Source organism: Chenopodium album, chromosome 8 (assembly GCF_948465745.1).
Source record: "Chenopodium album chromosome 8, dcCheAlbu1.1, whole genome shotgun sequence".
Lineage (NCBI taxonomy): Eukaryota > Viridiplantae > Streptophyta > Magnoliopsida > Caryophyllales > Amaranthaceae > Chenopodium > Chenopodium album.
In genome coordinates, this window is record NC_137841.1 from 25433128 (window position 1) to 25454506 (window position 21379).

The following is a 21379-nucleotide window of genomic DNA, read 5'->3' on the forward strand; positions in this document are numbered from 1 at the left end:
TTTACAAGGAAAAAAAAAAAAAAAACTCAACTCTGCAACAAACTCAAACTTGCACAACTGTTAGTATACTAGTATCGTAATGTTATCAAGAAGGGCTTCTGTGACAGTAAACTAAACTAGCAAAGGAAAAAAAACAAAATCTCAGCAGAACATAAATTAATACTACATTGATATCCGACTGAGAACAAAGTTATAACATAGCAACCACTAATATTTGGAAGCAGTTTCATTGTTTTTTTTTTTTCATCACTATAGTTTGCTAACTTGTAATTATGAGCGTGGCCATATTAAGAAATACACAAAACAAAAGCTATTTCTGTTCGACATTTAGGGTTTTGCTCGAATGTTAAGTCTGTTGTGTTCAATGGTACAGAGGCTCCATCTGCTGGGGATTTACACTAAGTTGTTAGCAAAAAGCTGCAGGCTTTCCAACATTCATGGAGTCAAACCAGCATCATCTTGTTCAACAGTTTCCTCATTCTCTGATGGTGGTCCATGGCTACTGTTGGAAGGAGAGTTCTCAGCAGTAACAGCTCCACTACCTTCATCATTTTGGTCCCTAAATATCACTGCAAAGGACAACGGATTATAGGTTGAACTTGTCCGGAGGCCTTGTATGGTTTTGATTGCTGAAAGAGTACTCCGGTATATATCTTGGCTAGCTTCCCCTAATGATGACGCATCAGAAGGCATATTGGTTGCATCAGAGACAGCAGGATCTGCTTGGTTTTGGTCCCGAGGAGCAGAAGTAGATTCAGTGACTTCCTCTTCTAAAGGGAAAAGAAGCTCAAGATTAGCCTCACATTCTCGAACTAATCTAGTAAGAGGTTCGGTAGTGAAGAAGGGTTGATGTGCTGCAAGTTGTGTAAAAGGAAGGCGCAGCAATCCTCCTGTTCTTTTGTCATACTTTTTCAATATCTTCACTAGTCCTGTCAATATGTAATTCACAGGTTGCACTTTGGAGTTAGTTATAAATTTTTTGCATGATAATTTTTCAGCATGACTGGAACACAAACTGACTATACCTGTAAAATTTAGGGAGGTATACTTTCGGGAAGCAGCATCTCCCTATCATGAGTGACACCGCCTTATGAATCAAAATAAGTAACCCATAGGTAAAGCAAAAGATATAACCACTATACCTGCAAAGTTGAGGGAGCTATAGTTTTTCAAAAGCACCATTTCTCCATGTATAGTAACAAACTCCTTGCGAATATCCATCATTTCTTCACTGAATTCACTTTCTGATGCGGGAATTTCATCCCTTCTGTTTTCCCTTACCCTTAAAATTCTTTCTTTTAATTCCTGTAGCAATATTAAGCACATGTTACATACAATAGATATCTGAAAATTATGCAAGTAAAAACTTGAAAGCAGAAGGTATAATCATCACTGTGCATCTTCTCGATTTTGTATCGCCTTTGACAATCACTTCTACAATTCTTTTTGGCAAAAGCAAACTACACGGTCATGGCTTTAAAAAATACTTGTAACAAAATTCAATGGACACAGGTTTTAAGTAATGGCAAGGCTGTGTATCTAAAATCTCCCATACTACATATAAATAGGACCCCTGTGAGGAACACTTTGGTAACAGACAAAGTGATTATATTATAAATACTCCAACAAAAAGCAGTGAAAGAATTCTGAAAATTATGCAAGTAAAAACTTGAAAGCAAAAGGTATTATAATCACTGTGCATTTTCTCGATTTTATATAGCCTTTGACAATCTCTTCTACAATTCGTTTTGGCTTAAGCATCATCATGGGCATGTCTTTAAAAATAAAATAAATAAATAAATAAATTAATTAAAAAAAAAATCAATGGACACAGCTATTAAAGCAATGGGAAGGCAGTGGATCTTAGATCCCGCAATACCTGTATATCTAGGAGTCTTGTGAAAGGCACTTTGGTAACAGATATGGTATAGGCATGAAACAACAAGATAAAGCGATTTTTTACAAAAATAGCAAAAAGAAGTGAATTAATTCTGAGACTCAAAATCATACAAGATAACCTTAGCACTCAAGTAACTTGAAGTAGACTTCTACCAGCTCCTAACAACTAAAGCAAAAAAAACCACATAATGCCTCGTATACAAAAACAACCAAATATTTGTTATCATGACGATCAAAGATAATAATCAATCAGACAGCAGATTAACTGGTTCTATATAATTATTATTTTATCAGACTAGAATAACTATATGTCATGTTTACAATTCAGAGTATCATCTAGTTTACCTGAAGCACTTGCAAAATCTTCTAGCCTGTGAAGTGCAAATGCATTCAGGTAACCATCTTTAAACCAAAGCTGCTAAACTCACCACATTCTGCACTTATTAGGGATCCTCAACACCACATATCTGCAGTTTCAACCAAGGCTATTAAGATTTCTAACAAAGAAGCAATTTTTAAGATTTGTCTGGCTGCTTTGTCGATAACTAGTAAGACAAAAAGATACAATTTGTATGATGAAGGCAAATTGGTGAAATAAAATGTTTTAAGACAGTGATGGGAAAACTTCTAACTTGGTGCATGATCCCTTTGCTTATGAGAAATGCGGGTTAGTATCCAAGTTTTCAGTATTAGGAATTTTGATAATTAGGTAACAATGCAACTCCCTCCTCCATCACAAAATCCAGGTCCCTTCAAAAGAAAGTGCAAAAAGATCAAATGCTTTCTTGATATACTTCTTCCGTTTCTTGATATTAGCTACATTTTCACATTTACACTTTCACATGCTCTACTATGACTATTACTAATGCCAAAATGCAAACAAACATGTGGCAACCTAGCCTTTAGGCCTAAGGGTCTTGAGTGTTGGGCTGAGGTTGCTAGTCTTTTATGGCTTAAGACCTTGCTCATGAACAATTTCTATGAATTAAATACTACAAAATCAATTAAGTAAGAGCACATCAATTAAGTAAGAGCACATGCAACCTAAGTAGCACCGAGACGGACACGGGGACAAAAAAACGGCAAAATTAAAATTCCAAAAACGGGTACAGCATGGATATGGCAAAAAAAAAAAAATCAGAAAATTAATTTTTTATGGCTATTTTTTAGTAAAAATTTATTTTGACATTTAATTTTTTTTCTAAGGTATTTTATTAATAGAAAATTAATAGATAAAACAGAGATTAAAATAAATGAGAAAATTACTTTTAAAAAAATTCAATGAAAAAAGTCAAAGCCTACATCTCAGAGTTAAATAAATGTAAAAAAGAAGGATAAAAACCAATAGGTTTCAGTCAACGGTGTAGGAGGTATTCCCTCACCTACCCCCAACCCACCTAAAAGTATTTACCCCCACATACTTCTGAAGCACGAAGCAACAAGAGGAAAAAAGGGGAAAAAAACCCACAGGTTTCAGTCAACGGTGTAGGAGAAGACCGCTTGGAAGGTTTCACACGCCGGTGAAGGAGAAGACCGCTTGGACGGATGACCTCACTGGTGGTGGTGGGCGTTGAGTCGGCAACTGGTGGTCGGCGTTGAGGCTTCAAAGAGAGAAGAGGGATCGAGAAAGTGAGAAGATGGAAAAGAGAAAAAAAAAAAAAGAACTTGGGGACGCCAAATATGTTTGGACCCGTTGAGCGCACCATACCCAAATTCCACCGCCATACCCAATTTTTTGGAAATGTCTCGGGGACGTATTTTAGCCATACCCGTCCCCGGTACAGGAAACGCCAGTAACCTGCTGTACCCGTGCTTCCTAGCATGCAACAACTGGATGCAAAAAAGAGCACATTGATAATCATTCTAGACAATTGCAAACAAATAAAGGAGTTACCTCCAAAACAAACTTATTGAAAATGCTTCGGACTTCTGAAAGAGTTTCCAAAACATTTTGAAAAACTACTACTCGTACTAATTTTATATAATCTAGGCCACTAAACCTAGAGGCTACGTGAGCGCTAAAGAAAGACTAAAAGCTATTGAATGCAAGTCTGCGTTTGTTGATGCCCTATTTCTAAAGAGCCTCTTTCCTTTTATAGCTTTCATTGGTTTTAAGGGGGGCGTTGGATAAACTCAGAGGCTAAAATCTGCTGCTGGGGTAACTGTTCTTTTCTTGTCCATGATATCCTTTGTGAGTTTTATAGCTCCCCTGTTGATTTTGAAATCTTTCTATGGGAAATTTTAATTTCATGCTTTTTTTCCTGTTACTTCTAAACTGCTTGTGGTTGGTGGGCCTTTTATATTAGGTTTTAAGGACTTAGGACTTTGGAAATGAGTCTAACAAATGCCCCTTCCACCCCTAAAAAAGCATCACGAACCTTCTAACAAATCGAATATGAAACTGTTTAATACGTATACATAGGATATGAAGCATAAATCACAGCTATTTCAACTGACTACATGCAGGCAACAAGTAGTTAAGACATCAGCCTACTCAGAATAAAGGAATGACAGGGATAATGGTAAAGATGCACTTATTCGTAAAATTAAACTTAAGGGCGATAAGGCACTCGGGAAAACATAACAACTATATGGGTAGGCAACATGTAAGTCAACAAGCAAGCGCCAACTCACGCTAAAAGTAGGAAGAGGAGGATGACAAAGATGCATTTAATCCTGGTACACTCAGTATGTGTTACGTACTTACATGTATCATGCAAAGTCCATTAATCAATACAAAGGACTACATATTTGAAAAAGCATATCCTCAGTCATAATTCGGACCATCCTGCACACCCAATGACCCAAGTGTCATGCACTGGAAATCTACAATGTATTGCTGAATACCCTATGAATACTACCAAAGTAATTTACTCAACGTTATTATAAAGCATGTCTTACTACAAGAATCCTCTATTAATACAAAGTTTAAGAGTTTCTGGTACTAATTGATTCTAGGCACTTCTACAGTTCTACATAGTAACATGTAACTCTGCGTTGTAAAACTCTTTAGGTTACCAGAAATGGTGCCATTTCTTTTCTTTTTTAATTTGAAAGCTTGTATCTTAGTTGCCAATGTGTGCACCTTACAAGTAAAAGAGGCATCAAATACAACAGACATTACAAGTCCGCCCGTGTGTGTCTATGTGTGTAAGTGTATTTCAAGGGAATTCCAGATGTATAAAAGTCCAACACAAACAAAATCAACAACCTACCATGACCTCTAGAGAGACAGGGTCTAAGGAGGTCATATGTTCAAAGCTTTCACTTGATAAAACGTTTCTCTCGTGAAATTGTGATGATAAACTACATATCCAGGGATAAATAAAATGCAATTCTCACTTAAAGTTGTGACTATATTACAAACCCAAATAATCCCTCTCACCAACAAAGATAAAAGCAAAGGTTACATGGTCATACACAGTCACTAATCGTTGCTTTAGAGGTTCCAATAGAAGATTATTTCAAAAATTGCTTGCATTACAAGAGCCATCCATTAAAAAGAAAAAAAAAACTGATTTTGCTCAATTTACGACTACATCATATTATTGGAGCTTCCAACTTACTAAGGAGGAGGCAGGTAAGAAAATAAAGTTATCCACATCTGTGTATACAGAGGTGCATGGGGTGCCTACACCTACTGACTTACTGAGTACCCCAATATGGATCATGAAATTTTATTAGTTGAGGTCAGCCTATTTCAATAAGGCTCACAACTGAAATCAGTAACCAACATCTTTACATATTAGTTAGTGTTTGTACTTGCAAGACATCCATTTTCATGTGTTTTCAATGCATAATTTCAACCATAGATAACTTTAATCTTTTTTATAAGTAGAAATTACTAAGAGTAGATAGTTTGAAAATACAAACAGAATATAAATAATTAAAAAAAAAAATCCCACATGACTATGTCTTTCTTTGAGTATAAATCACCATATATAGTCAATCAAAGTAGAATGTGTGAATAGTATAAAAGTCAAAGTGATTCAAAGGTTAAGAAACGGAGGACATATTGTGCACACCAATCCATATCATCTTATAGAACCTTTAAACAAATGTAGGAAGACAATAATTTGGGTTTTGATAACTAGAATGGGAAAAACTTAAGTCCTAGCCATCTTAGGCCTCATTAACATGGAAATGTGTAATAAATTAACCTAAGGAGGGGCATTATGGGTAGTCTAGTATATTGAGGTTAATAGTCTTTAATTTTATTATAAATAGAACGAGAGGAGAAAGGAAGAGGCAGGCAGAATTTTGGGAGTGAACCCTTGGGAGAGTTGTGACCTCGAGACATTATTTTGAGAGCGTGACCTAAAGTCACTAATAGAAATTGGTATCCTAAAGTTGCTAGCTTGTACAAATCCCTGTTTTCAATATTTTCAATCAAAGATTCGATCTTTTCTCTCTGTTTTCTGTGTTAATTGTGTGTGTGAGAGTCCAGCAAGCTCGAGTCCATTACAAAACGGTGGGCTTTCAGCAGTAGTTTCCGTGCTTCCTAGGTGCCTTGAACCTTTTACATTGCTAGATATGTGAATTTTATTTCACAATATATCATCTGTAATATATACATATATTATGCATGAAAGTTGTGAATAATCTGCCAATGAGTACACACTTGTTTCCACAAAAAAGCTTTTGTTTCTTGTTCAGCCTACAAATATGTAGCTATCACTTCCCTCCCTTCTGAAACCTCAAAATCTTCAATCCTTGCTCATGTTTCAACTTGTTTAATTTTTTGGTTTGGCCCTTAAAGGCTTAAATGGTCCCATATTATTCACATTTCCTAACCTCGTATAATTAATTTCCCTTTCCTCAAAGATGTTCACCGAGTTTGCAAAATCATTTAGTCATTCTATCCAAGTGAATGATGATTGAGCTACTGAAGTACAAAGGCCTTGTATAAGTTAAGTGTTGACTACACCACAGTAAAGTATGAAAAAAGATAAATAAATAAGTAATACAAAGGCAGTCTCAACACTTTCAACCTTCATATTCATAATAATATGCAAATTTAAAAGACAACAAATGGGTCCATATCTCTATAGACAGGCTTGTCTATAAAAGAGTTTCCTTGCTTCGCATGAAAACATAAGATGCTTTCATCATTATCATTTTGGTTTCTCCAGTTTTTATATATTCTAGAGACATACACTAAATCAAGATTATGAGCTTTAAAGACCACTAAGCCATTCAGAGTATTAAAAAATTTATAAAAATTAAGAAAAAAAAAATTTGGCACGCCAACTCAAAGCTAAAAGTGAGAAAGAAGGGTATTAGTGAGCTGTGAGCTAAAGTGAAATGGTGAGATTTATAAGGATTTCCACCATGGGTGACACAAGTGAGCGGGTGGGTCAGTATTGGAATTTTAGCTTCTTAATTTCTTAAAGATAAAAAATTAAGATAATACCACTTAAACCACTTGGTACATTCTATCAAACAAAAAAAAAAAAAAAAAAAAAAAAAAAAAAAAACACTTGGTACATGACAAATAATACTTGCCAAAAGGGTCAAAAACTATGAGTAAAACTAAGAAAAATAAAAGACCTCAACCATTTCAGAGGAAGTTGCAACGAAAAAAAATAATTAAAAAAAAAAATTGGACAGCATGAATTATAAAGGGGTATGATCTTTACAGCAAGCAATACACGCAATAAGAAGAAAGATATGCAACAAGTAAAAATGACAGCAAATGAAGACAAAATGTGGGAGAGGTTCCTCAAAACACGTTAGTAAATTAAAAGGGAGTGTAAGGAGATGGATGAGATAAGCAGGTGTTTGCCTATGATCAAACCCCCTTCAATACATTTCAACTCCACCCGTCAAACACTAGGATGGTAAAAAATGCAATTATTGAACCTCGAGGGGAAACAATAGCTTGGCAATCAACAAACAGTCAGCTCATGAAACTTACAAAAAAAAAAAAAAAAGCACAAATCCCTCTAATAGAATCGAGAAGCATACCAAAAGGCATGGCATTTACGATGCCGTGAAACCAACAATTGTGGAATAAGGCTTTATAAGTAATAGTTCATGTGAAGTCTCACTTGAAAAAGAAATAAAATATAGAATGAGATGTCTACACATAAAATCCAAACTAAGAAAATCAGAGGTAATAGAACATGACACAATATGTGCAGCTGAAATGACTTGTATACTACAAGTCTACAACCGATTTAATTATACTCACTCTGAAATTCTGATTGGCTGTGCCATTTTTACCTTCTTACTTGATTTCCTATTTTGTTTCACCTAACTTACATGTCAAACTCTCAACATTATAAATTACAGTTCTGTTGTATTTTCCATTTGCTAAATTTTATTTGAATTTCTTATTAAAGGTAATATAGTGCCACTTTAATTAGCTTAACAATTTGAGTACTTGGATTTGCAGAAGTTACCATTTAAAGAGTAAATGTGATTTAACTCATGTTGATCACTTACAATTCTACGGTTCTACCAAGGACAATCCTTACAAATTTGTAATCTATAATGGTTTATATGCTTAATGACTTAATGTCACTCTTTATGCGTTCATCTCCTACGCATAAAACTTTATCTTTGAACTTGTGTGTGTGTTTTTAAGATTAAGGTTTAACAGCTACAATTTTAAACCTTTCATGCAACTCAATTGATTCTATGAGCTAATGGTTAATGCTAGTAATGGGTGATCTATGTTACTTAGACTCTCAGATATGGGTTGATACTATGGGCACTTGATTCTCTATTAAGCTGTTCTTTTCATTCTCCATCAATTGGACAGATTCAAGATAAGGTCCACTAAATTACCCACATTCAGAATCCTCAATGACAATGTATGTCATACACACCAATCCACAAGGAATCACCTAGTTAGGCTGATCAATTCTAATTAATACCAAAATTCTTGAGCACTTTCCATTAATAATGCTATTAAATCATCAAATTCCCAAAATACTGTCACTTTCTGATAAATTCTCTCTTTATTATACTAAACTACAATGGAAAGTTCTCATCCACCATATACAATCTTCACCAATTCAGTAATTTACAAACCAATCTCGCCTTCGACAACGAATCGTTCAAAAGATTCAGTACCCACTTCCATACTCCACTAATGCATCCATCAACTTAATTATCTAACACCTAATCTAAGCATGCCCCCACTAACAATCAATAAATCAAACTTCAATAACCTCAACAAAACACTAAACTTCTTACTAACAACATTCTAATCAATCAAAATTCAACAACCCCACAAAAAAATCTAATCAATAAAATATTCATAAACAACAATCAATCAAAATTAACCAAAAAAAACCCAAAATAAATAAAATTACAAACCTGAAAACGGATGACAAAATCTTCTTCTTTCTCAACATAAAAATCATTCAACTTATCAAGTTCATCATTAAGAAGTCTAACAAACCAATCTTGAAACTCCTCCAATGTCATGGATCTCTCAGTTGTACTGCGACTGCCACTGGACCCACCACCTTCAGAATTTCCAACACCCAGTTGACGATTTTGAGTATTAATACTATTATTATTGCTATTATTATTAGTATTATTATTAACAGAAGAAATTGTATATGGGAATCGTTTAAGCAGCTTTTTCAAGGGTTTGTAGCACAAGAACTTGTCTCTCCATTCTGGTAGAGTTTCTTCTAAATGGGTTCGAAATTCTTTCCCAAATTTCATGTTCAAAAACCAATTTTCAAGAAGAAAAAAAAAAATGAACAGTATATAAGAATTTTTTACAAGAATTTTTTTTATTATTTTTTTGAGAATTTGAGAGGAAATAAAGAGGGGATAGAAAGTGCAAAGTGAGGGAGTGAGAGAGAATCTGGAATCTGAAATTTGGATTATTAATTAAATTTAAGATATGCATGAGATGTAAAAAGTGAGGTAAGGGAATATTTGGGTTGAAGTCTTGTATTGTAGTGTAAGTCAATGTTTTTTTTTTTTTCCTTATTTTTAACTTGGGGTTCATCCGACTTGAAAGTTTTACCTGAAATTAAACTGTTTTTGAAATGGTTGAACTCGAATTTTTCATCCAAATCCGATTTGGAATCAACTCAAACTTAACTCGAAATCGATTTTACCCGATAATTTACGATATAAACCTAACTTGGTATCGACTCATTGTTTAGCCAAACAAATAAAACCCGATAATTTAAAACCTGGATTCAATTTAACCCAAAACGAAATCTACCCGAAACCATTTATACCGGAGAAATACCTCATTTTCTCCTTATTCAACCCAATCTAAAACTACCCACGACCCATTAATGTCAACTCAAAACTTATTAGTTAATTAGTTATCGACTTATTGATTATAGTTGAGACCAAAGTTGGATTTTAAATATAAATTGTAGTTAATGGGGGTTATATATAATTGTTAGTAGAAGAGAGAAATTCGAAAAGAATTGTTACATAGGGTTGATAAAAGAGAAAGATAATTTATATACTTGTATAGAAAATAGCTCAGTAATGAGTTTAAAATTACATATGATTGATTCAAACTGAGATCTAATCAAAACTGAATTGATTTGAACTGAGATCTAACTGAATTTGAAATGATCTGATCCAAAGTTTATAAAATCCATTTTGACCCAAATAAACCCAATTAAATCCGACTCCTAGCTCACCTGAACTCGATATGGCTCGACCCGAATTTGACTTGACCCGAATTCGATTTGTACCTGACAAAACCTAGACCCACCTTTGACTCGAATATAATTAAGCTTGACCCGACTAGTTTTGGTATGTTAGGATAAAATGACTCATCATTACTCGATCCAAACAACCTGACCCATTGTGGGCCAACCTAAACACCATCTGGGTACCTGGTTTGACACTTGTATTTTTTACTATTTCAAAATAATGGTTACACTTTAAATACTACATCCATTAAATATTACTCCCTCTATGTTTTAATAAGTGATACACTTTCAAAATTCGGCCGTGTTTTAATAAGTGTTACACTTTTTTTGTCAAAAAGCTACATTTAAATATTATATCTCTTTCCTCTCATAGTCCCCACCTAAACCCACTATTACTTTTTTTTTGTTATATCTTTCTTCACCCATTCATTATTTTTTAATATACTATTAACATCACTATTTTTCTTTTATATTTTTTTTACTACTCCAACCACCCCACTTACCTCTTATTTTATTTAAGTCAATTAAATTACCTAAAACTATGTGTTGGCCAAACTGTAACACTTATTAAAACACTGAGGGAGTATGTGCAACTTTGGAATATTTTATATCTCAAAATAATACCGCCCAAAGTTCCACATAATAATAAACGGATGTAGTTTTAAGATTGCTCAAGAAGGGCATGTTCCGATTTACTGAAAACAACTTAACTGAACTGATTAAAGCCTAAATGAATGGTTTATGAGAAAAGAAAATTAGGAACTAAATTAAATTGAACTGAACTGATTTGAGCTGAACTGAAATTAAACTGAACAAAACAGACTCTAACTATAATCGATCAATTGATTAGATTGGTAAATAAAATTAAAAAAAAAAAAAAAAAGCCTCTAAAAATAATTTGGTAGAAAAAATTTAACTCTGACGGCAATTTGGTAAAACAAAATATTAACCCTAAGCGACAATTACAATTCCTATCAACTACTCACCAGGGTCGTCTCACTGATTTTGGGGGCCATGTTCTAAAATAAAAAATGGGCCCTTAATAATTTGAAAAACAAATTCTTTTCACCAAATGCCCTTGAATTATTTTTTTATTCACCAAATACCATTAAAATTTTCAAATTCACCGTATACCCCTGATTTTAACAAAAAAATGTCACTAAATGCCTAAATTACTAACGGACGTTAAACTCTGTTAGTCATTAAGCCTAAAATTGCCACGTGACAGCATTTTATTGGCTTTTTTTTTTATTTATTTTTTAAATTTAAAAATAATTATACATTTAACTAGCAAAAAATTATATAAAAAAAAAAAAAAAAACCACCCACCACAGCCAGCCCTAGCTAGCCACCACCATATATATCCTTGCCACTCCCGCTAGCGCAGGGGTTAGGGAGACATCCGTATGGGCACCACCCCAAATTGACACCCCACCTGGTCGTCCCCCTGCCATCTCTACCTTACTAGCTGGCACCCCTCCCCCTACCATCTCTGTTGAAAACCTCTCCCCTCCCCACTACCCGTGTCCAAACTCTCATCCTCGCACCGGCGAACCCAAATCGCCCTTCCCCCTTCCATCTCCACCCCATGAATCACCACACCATAACCCCAAAATTAAAAACCCCCAAAATCGAAACCCTAGTGATATGTTCATTTTATATAGTGATTTACCTCTGTCCCTTGGTCATAATTAGAAGTATTTTTGGCTCTTCGGAGTCACTTTGATTAATAATATGCGTTTTCTAGTGTTTACGTATATTTGGTATTGTTTTATAGGGAATTACATATTTGGAGCATTTTCCCATACTTATTAGAGCCATTACGCTCATTGGAGTAGGAGCGCATTCATATGATCACAATTCGAAGCTCAAGACTGAGTTAGAGTAATCAAACCGGTGATTAAAGGGCTCGGTGAAGAAGAAGAGACCGAGGCAATGGACCAAGTACTAAAGAACCAAGGAGGAAATTTCATTTGGGCCAAGAAGGAGCCCAAATCACATAGCCCAACCGGGGAGTGCCCTCACTCTGAGGCGCGCCCGGCCGAGCGAGGCATATAAAGGAGAAGCGTCCTTTTCCCAGAGGCGCGCCTGACCGGGCGTGAGAGAATGACACTCCTAGCAACAAGGCGGGCCCAGTTGGGCGAACATCCGCCCGACCGGGCGCGTGTTTTAGAGGATGATTAGCGTCTTTCTACTTTGATTTGTTTTAGGATTTTTAGCTTAAGTATAAATACGCTTTTGTTAAGCTGGATTCACTTACGTCTTTTCATTAGTTAATTGCCCATATTTATTTTTAAGCTTTGGATCATTACTCTTGTTCTCTCTACACTTTTGGTTTATTCAATTCATCATTTACGTTTACTTTGGTAACGATTTCTCCCTTTTTATTTTCAGTAATTTATTTTCTTTGGTTAATCATGTCTTGTTTATTTGCTTTGATTAGTTTAGATTTTAATATGTGTGAGTAGATTTATTTCTAGGGTTGTGGGGATCCATAAATGATATGGAGTGGTAATTTATTGTTGTTGATTGGCAATGCTTTGGTTGATTTCCTATTGATTGTTTTAATCTATGCAATTAGATAGGTCTGATGTAATTGTATAAATTATGCAATATTGATTTGAGATTCGAGCGATGAGAATTGATGTTTAGGCTTAGTTTCAATAGGCAGGTTAATTTATAAATGTTTAAGTCAAGATTCGAGAGATGCGATTTAATGTCGGTAGATTAATTATGTGATTTAATACGTAGCGAATGCCCTTTATGATCTTATCAATTGATGAATTGATGATTGATTATTGTTTTACCCTGGAATTTTATTTACTGGTGAGCCTATACCTGGAATTTTAGTTTGATTTTGCTCCTTAGTTTATTTCCCTTAACGAAAATATGGTTACTTAATAATTTAGATTATTTTAATTAATTAGGAATAGATTGACTTGTTTTCATGTGGATACGATCCTACTTCCCTATCTGATTTAACTAGAGGATTTATGTAATTATTTTGATTAGGAGATACGACTTTATCCTGCTGTCACCTAGATTTTGATTTTAGGGTTTTGGTTTTGGGGTTTAAGGGTTTCGGGGTGGTGGTTTAGACTAAGGTGGGTGGCCCCTACGTGGAGGAGGGTACTTGGGCTGTCGGCGAAGGGTTTCGGCTGGAGTAGTTCACTGATGTTCGGCTAAGGTGGAAAGACGGTGAAGGGTGTTAAATGTTCGGCTAAGGTTGAAAGATGGTGAGGGCTAAGGGGTGAGCACCATGGTCGACGTCAGTGGGGGATAGAGTAGGGGGCTAGCCAGTGTCGGGAAGGCCTAGCACCGGCGGTAGGGGCCTGGCCGGTGCCGGCGAGGCTAGCAGTATGAGGGGAAGGTGGCTGATTGGTGGGGTTAGTTGCGGTGGTTTTTTTTTTTGGAAAAATTTATCTTAATTATTTTAATTAATGAAATAATTAAAAAAAAATAACCAATCATGTGATGCCACATTGCATAATTAACCCCAATGACTAACGGAGTCAACCACCGTTAGTCATTAGGGGAATTTGATGACATTTGTAAAACTCGTGGGTAAATGTTGAATTTGAAAATTTTCATGGGTATTTGGTGAATAAAAAAATAACTCAGGGGCATTTGATGAAAAATCCACTTAAAAATATACAAATTGTTTATTTTTTTAGTGTTTAGATAGCCACTCTAGGATCACCAACCTGACACTAAGAGGAACTTTTACCAGTTAAGTTATCTCTCACCCTCACAAATTTTTAACTTATAATGTAGTACTTACATTAAAGCAATATGCTTTTTTTTTCTTGCTAACGAATGATGCCGGGGCGTTGGATTAGCATTTAAAACATTTCCTAAAGTGGTATTAATTTGGTAATGCATGCCAAAATCACGCGTCGATCGGTGTAATTAATGTTCATTTTTATTTGATATTTCCACTTTTAATTATCTTATCCAACGCTCCTAGGGCATTCGTTAGCATTTACTTTTTTTTTTTTTTACTAGTTGAAGCGACAAATAAAACACATTATTTGTAATAGGCACATCACCAACAACACTTGTGTCCAAACAAAAAAAATCCAACATTAACAGTATTAGTATCATCAACATTATATTATTATTTAGACTAGGCACGTCACTAACTGGTTCAACCTTTAAACACACAAACAAAATAATTACACATTTACTTACTTATTTCATGAAATTTAAAAACTAATACATACTCTTAGAGTCATAGTATATTTAGAAGAAAAAAATAGAAAACTAATTGCTAAAACAAGAAAAATGCCTTACCGTAAATCAAAAGAAAGGATGAACTAAGCAAGAACTTGCATAAATTTATCGAAATAACTCAAAGTCTTAAATCAACAATTCACAAAGCAATTTAAGTACATGACTATATGACGATTTGTAATTGATTCATATTGTTTATATGTCTGTCTTTAATAGACAAAATTTTGGTATGGAAAATTGATGAAATTAATATATAGAAGCTTGAATAAAGGAGATGAAAATGTGCATAGGAATTTGAGAATTTCTAGGCATGACTTGTGAGAATAATGCATTAATGATGGCTTAATTAATTTCTAAAAATTAATATCAAACTATAGAAAAATATGAGTATCAGCTTTTGCTATTTAGAAAAATAAAAGCAAACAAAAAGTTTTTACAAAATTAAAATTGGGCCCTCAGAAAATTGGGGCCATGTGCAAGACACCTTTTTCCATTCCCTCTTCTACGACCTTGCTACTCACGCATGCTTAATTTAGTTCGTATTTCTGGTTCTTTTTTTTTAAAAAAAATTCCCACCTAATTTTCCGATCCTTTGTACGGAAATAACAATTTGAAGAAAAAAAATTATTAAAAAACAATTTTCAAAACAATTTTCACTTAAGTTTTATCCTTCGTCAATTTCCTCTGCCATTGTAACCCTTCTCTAATTGGAAATTATGGTGATGTTAGCAATTGCCAAATGCTACCCATTATAGTTAGCAATTTGAAGAAAAAAAATATTAAAAATAATTTTCACTTATGTTTCATACTCTTTATTAACGAAACTTTTATAAAAAAAAGAGTTGTAAATAAAATTTAGTATCGATATTTAGCAAATTAAAAATCTAATGACATTAATTCAAAATTTGAAATGGGAAAAATAAGTTAAAAAACACAAAAATCGATTAATATAAGATTTTTGAAGTGCTGGTAAGAAAAAATTAATCCCTCCGTTTTTTTATTTTTTTATCACTTTTCTTTTATGGATGTTTTTTTAAATGCATCACTTCTATATTTGGTAAATTTATACTATATTTTATTATTTCTCTCTCTTACTTTAAACCCCACTCAAATTATTTTATCATTTTTCTCTCTTTTATGGTCTCTACTTAAATAATAAAAATATATATTTTCTCTCACATCTTTCTCTTTTAAGGTCCCCATCTTATGAGGCATTTTAAAGGGCAGAAAGTTATGCATTTATAAATGCATAACTAGGGGCAACGAGGTCTTTTCGCGCTGTTTAGTGGAATTCCAGCTGGGCATCCATTTTGCTTTTGTCTGACACCGTTCTGTTTTTTGACGTATTTCTTTTGTATTTCTTTTCGTATGTGAAATGTATCTCGTACTTTATACGTATATGATGTTAAGTTTTTATCTTTCCCCTCATTTCAAATTTCGTTCTTCCCTCTCTCTTTCTCTCTGGTCAAATTTTTTTCTTCTTTCTATGTTTGCTCACCTTCCTCCTTCTCCCCTCCTTTTGTTCTTCTTACAATATAAATTGTTGCCCATATTCCGTGGTGGTTGTGATGGTTGTTGAGGAGCTGAAGAACACTACCTGTAGGCCAACTCAACCCTTCGAACTAGTAAGTTTTATAATGAAAACGTAATTGGTATAACCTAAAATGACGTTGTTAGGATTTAGATTATGGTCGAATTCAAATTTGTAGTTTCTGAAATCGATTTTGGGTTTGTCAGTGATAACATTTGATATTGGGCTATTTTAATTTTAGGGTTTTTCAATTGTTTGTAGTTTGTGTTGTTTCTCAATGTACTCCTTTTTAATTGATTGTAGTTTGTTTTGTTCCTCAAGTTACTCCCTTTACAACGATTATAGGGTTTTTCAATTTTTTTTAAGTTATCATTTTTTCTCAATTGTAAGAATGTAAATGTAGGGTTTTACAGTTTTATGTAGTGTCGTTCTTTCTCCAATTGTCTATATTTACTCCCTCGCATGGATTTTAGGGTTTACAATGTGAGCGTGAAATTATCATTCCCAAATCGATTATAGGGGTTTAGAATTTCCCCCCCACTGGAGCTAGTTATTAACAGTTTGCCTATGTATGTATTGAATGCAACGGATGTAGTTCCTAACCAAATTTTTAGGCTATGCCAATTTGTTTTTAAAGGGTAGATGATTTGTTTGGAAATGTGTTATGTGGTTTTGGCTTTTGATGGTGCCAGAATATTTATTGTCATTTAGTTGAAAATGCAAGTAGAAGAAAATTATGAAGAAAAAGTTTGTGGTCACTATAAGAAAGAAGCTTATTTTTGATGGTTTATTTCCATCGAAAATCCCTCGAAAACTTAATTCCGACGGTTTTCCATTGGAAAATTTCAGTCGGAAAATCCTTTTGTCGAAAAATCCAACTTTTCCGATGGAAAACCGTAAAAAATAAGGCTTCGGATGGATTTTAGGCCCATGAAGTTTGCTTATTTCCGATGGCCAAAGGGAATTTCCTATGGCTTAAAAACCATACAAAATATAGGATTTTTCGATGGTTTAGATGGCCATAGGAAATTTCCTATGGCTGAAACCGTTGGAAAGGTTATTTTTCCGATGGCTTTTGAGCCATACAAAATTTCCTATTGTTACATAACTGTAGAAAATATTTCAAGCAATCCCACAGTTAAGCCCCACTTTGATCATACACTTAAGCATGGTGGCGTAAAAAGGGAAGGAAGCTAGAGCAAAAGAGTCGCCAACAAGTTTTAGGAACTTGTAAACCGTTCACAAGGTGAAGGTTACACCCCTTTAACGATCCAGGAGATCGTTAACTCCAATAGGTCCGGAACCATGACTGGAAGTTCGGGGATGAAGGTACAAATCCAACCTAAAAGAGATTAAACTTTCCCTAAAAATAGGCCTCTACTTTATTCTTCTCGTATTCATGTGCGCTTTCTGACTAACATGCAATCATTAAATTAACCCTAAACCTGTTTAATCTATGTTGGTTAAATTTAATGCACAAACAAATCTATTATTGGTGATCATTTGAATTATAATCATATTAGCCCTAAAAAAGATTATTAATTATCTTATTAAGCGTGATTACAAGTACAAATTCCCTTTAAACATGCATAAAAGGCGTGATAAAAAATAACAATAAATATCAAGCAACATAATAATAATCATCATCATAATAATAATCATAATCAAAATAATAATCATGTTAAAGCATAATAATAATATATAGCAAGATCCTAGGCATGATACTAACAAGATTATTAATAACAAACCCTAGCATGTCACTAAACATTAAAGATCAAAGTTTTAGCCCTAACATGATACTAACATGATTTAAGGAAAGAATAGGAAGCATCACAATAAACATACTTGATATTAGAAATTTTAGTTAACCCTTAGACATGATAATAGGAAGCAATAAAGACATCCTAACATGATACTAGGAATCAAAATAAAAATCTAAGCATGATTTCTATATCAAAAGATCAATAAAGCAATTAAAGTACTTACTTCGATGTCTCGTACCTTTTTCTAATAGCAAAATAAACACGTTAGTAACTTCAAGGAAAATATTAAAACAAAGAATTAAATTAAATAATTGAAATAGAGATTTGGGACCAAACCCTCAGAAATTATCAACTTTTCACGTCTAGGGCGAAGGCAACTTCGAACTTGGCTAGGTGTTTCTAGAACTAATGAGTGAGAAATTTTGTAAAAGGGAAGGCACTACTACAAAAATGGTCAAAGGAACCTATAATAAAAGGCCCGTTAGTTAATTCAACGGCTCTTTAATATAACAAATCTGATATTAGAGATAACGGGTCTCTTATATATCAAAGGGCCCACCAAAACATGGAGGGAAAAAAAATAAGAGACCCGTTATTAACTTAACATGTCTCTTATATGTGTAGGGCCCCACCATTTAAAGGGTTGACAGCAAAACCCTATTTCTTTCTCTTCATATTCCCAATTTCCCATCACCTATTCACGCCGCTAACTCACCTTTTCTCATTCATTCTGATCTCCTCTCATTTTATTTTTCTCTTGGAGCAAAAAATGCTCCATTCCCTTTCCTCCAATCAACGATGTCGACGAAGACGAAGAACCTTCTTCCGACACTGAAGACAGAGAAAGAGAAGGTCCTAGTTGGAGTTGGATCGCTTCTCGTGTTCTCAAGACTTGCATTTCGTATTCTAGTGGTGTTACCGCCGCTATTCTTCTCTCTGAACTTTCTCAGGTCAACAAATTTTTTTTTTACCTCATTTTCTTCTAATTTGTTGAATTTCAACTTATTATAGTTTAGGTTTGATGAATTTGTTAAGGTTTTGCCTCTTCGTGCTTAACGCCGGTAGTATCACTTTCTTTCTCTTCCTTCTCCTTTAATTTCATCATCATCAACAAATTAAAGCTCAAGTTTGAGGCTTTAAAGTTCAATTTTAACCATGAAAACTATAGATCTAAAGTTTTCATGGTTAAATTTGACCAAAAATTTATCATTAATTTGTAGAAAAAAGTAACTTTTAATATTTTGCAGATTTTTTAGTGGGTAAAAACAAGTTTTTTCATGGTGGTAGTTTTGATTTTGGATTTTTTCATGGGTGAGTATGGTTTTATAGGGGTTGTTGGGGTGGAGCTTTAGACTGTTTTTGGGGGTGAGGTAGCTGTGGCAGCTAGGGTATTTAGGAGGGTTGGGCCGTTAAGGGTGGTTTATATGGGTGTGGAGGTAGTCTAGCGGTGTTGAGTTGTTAGTTGGTGTTCTGATCTTCTTTTTTATTTTTTATTTTTTTTAATGTTAAATTAGAATTATTGCTCTTCATTTTATTGAATCTTGACTTGTTTATTGGCTCTTCATTTAGTAAGATATATAACTACATAACATTTTGCTTAATTGTTCCAATCCTGACATTGTTATATTATTGGGCATAAGTATTCCTAATATTGTTTACATCATTGGACAGGTTATGCTATTGATAATCATGGAAGGAATACGAAGTACAAGATACACTATTAACGTATGGTCGTATGGAGTATATACTTATAAATTATTCAATAAGCTACCACTTGTAAATTCTAGAAATTATTTGTAAATTTCAATAATTAATATATGTCGGTTTGTTTAATTATATATTCAAAGTTTCCATTTTCAGTATTCCACCAATTCAATAAAGCAATGAAATTCAAATTTCAAAGTACTACGTATAATAAAAAAAATGACGAGAAATTTTTTTTTAAACAAAAAGAAGAAGAAAGAGACCCGTTATGTAGCATATGGGGTCTGTTTGATACCCTACCGAAAAGACCTGTTATGTTAAATAACGGGTCTCTTATCCTTCTAAATAAATTTTCAAAGTACTAGTCTGACAAACCTGACTTCTTAATTAATCGGTCTGTTATGTTTTTCAAACAGACCCCTCTAAAGAGGCGGTTTGTTTATCTGACAGACCCCTTAGCTAGAGACCCGTTGTTTGGCGGTTTGTAAAGCATTTTTCAACGACTCTATTTGCTACTTTTTGTAGTAGTGAGGTTTAGAAAAAAAATAGAGAGAGAGAAAGCTTCTAGATTTTAGAGAGAGAATAGAGAGAGATGATGATTGTGAATGATTAAAAACGGGGAGATACGACCCCTATTTATAGAAAAAATAGCACGGAAATGATAGAAAAGAGTTCGAGTCCTATTTGGAATAAAAGACCTCCTGTCGCTAATGACAAGAGTAGCGCCAGACGACAAGCTCGTCGCTAGGCAACAGGCTTTGTCGCCAGGCGACAGACCTGTCGTTTGGTGCTGGGACAGCTTTTTTGCGGATTTTGTTTTTTTCATATCTTTTGATCTAGAAGTCCAAATAAGTCATATAATATGTCGTTAGAATGTTCTTAAAGTCTAATTTCCCAAAAAAAATTAGAATTAGATTAAAATCATTTATAGATAAAAAGATATGGCTGAAATAGTGGAAGGGTGTCAGTTTTAGATAGAGTTTCGTATTCCTTTCATATCTTTTTCGTTATAGCTCGGAATTAATATTATATTATATCATTGGAAAGATAATTTCAACATCTATCCAACATATAATATTTAGATAAAGATTATTTGACACAAAAATAATATCTGACTGTCTTTGAACATCTTTAAATTCGAATAGAATTAGGATTTTAAAAAAGGAAAGTTTTATTCAATTTCAAACTCTTTGATTTTATCTTTTCAAAAATGATAATTAAGATCTTTTAGAAACTTATAGAAGCTTCTAATAAATCCTAATTAGTTTAGGAATAGGATTAAACCTTTGGACCCTCCACATGATCAGTGGGCTGTAAGTAAAATTCGATTTGAGCCCAGTTTAGTATTTTGGCCATAACTTCCTCATCATTCATCAGAACTGGGCTTATAATATATCTTTGGAAAGTTTTTTTTTCAAGCCCCATCCAACTACATTATTATTGGACCCATATAATGGACCAAACTACATTGGAATGCACGTTTTTCATAAATAGGGTAAGAAAAGAAATATTTTCAAAAACAGAAAGAAGAGATATTTTAATAAAAACATCCTCATCACTAGACTTTTCACACTTTTTCTTTGTTCGATAATCAAATGACA

General features: G+C 33.9%; 1 protein-coding gene and 1 long non-coding RNA gene across 2 annotated transcripts; one reads left to right on the plus strand and one right to left on the minus strand.

Annotated features, from left to right (window-relative positions):
- Positions 1-141: 141 nt before the first annotated feature.
- On the minus strand, positions 142-9838 carry LOC145555954 (SPX domain-containing protein 4-like). Its single transcript, XM_081617663.1, has 3 exons — positions 9226-9838; positions 1143-1305; positions 142-929 (listed from the first exon to the last, which is right to left on the minus strand). The coding sequence occupies exons 1-3, from the start codon at positions 9580-9582 to the stop codon at positions 436-438; spliced, it is 1014 nt and encodes a 337-aa protein (XP_081473789.1). The 5' UTR covers positions 9583-9838; the 3' UTR covers positions 142-435.
- An 8938-nt stretch (positions 9839-18776) lies between these two features.
- On the plus strand, positions 18777-19976 carry LOC145555955 (uncharacterized). Its single transcript, XR_014091637.1, has 2 exons — positions 18777-19024; positions 19746-19976. It is a non-coding gene; the product is annotated as an uncharacterized LOC145555955 (long non-coding RNA).
- Positions 19977-21379: the final 1403 nt, after the last annotated feature.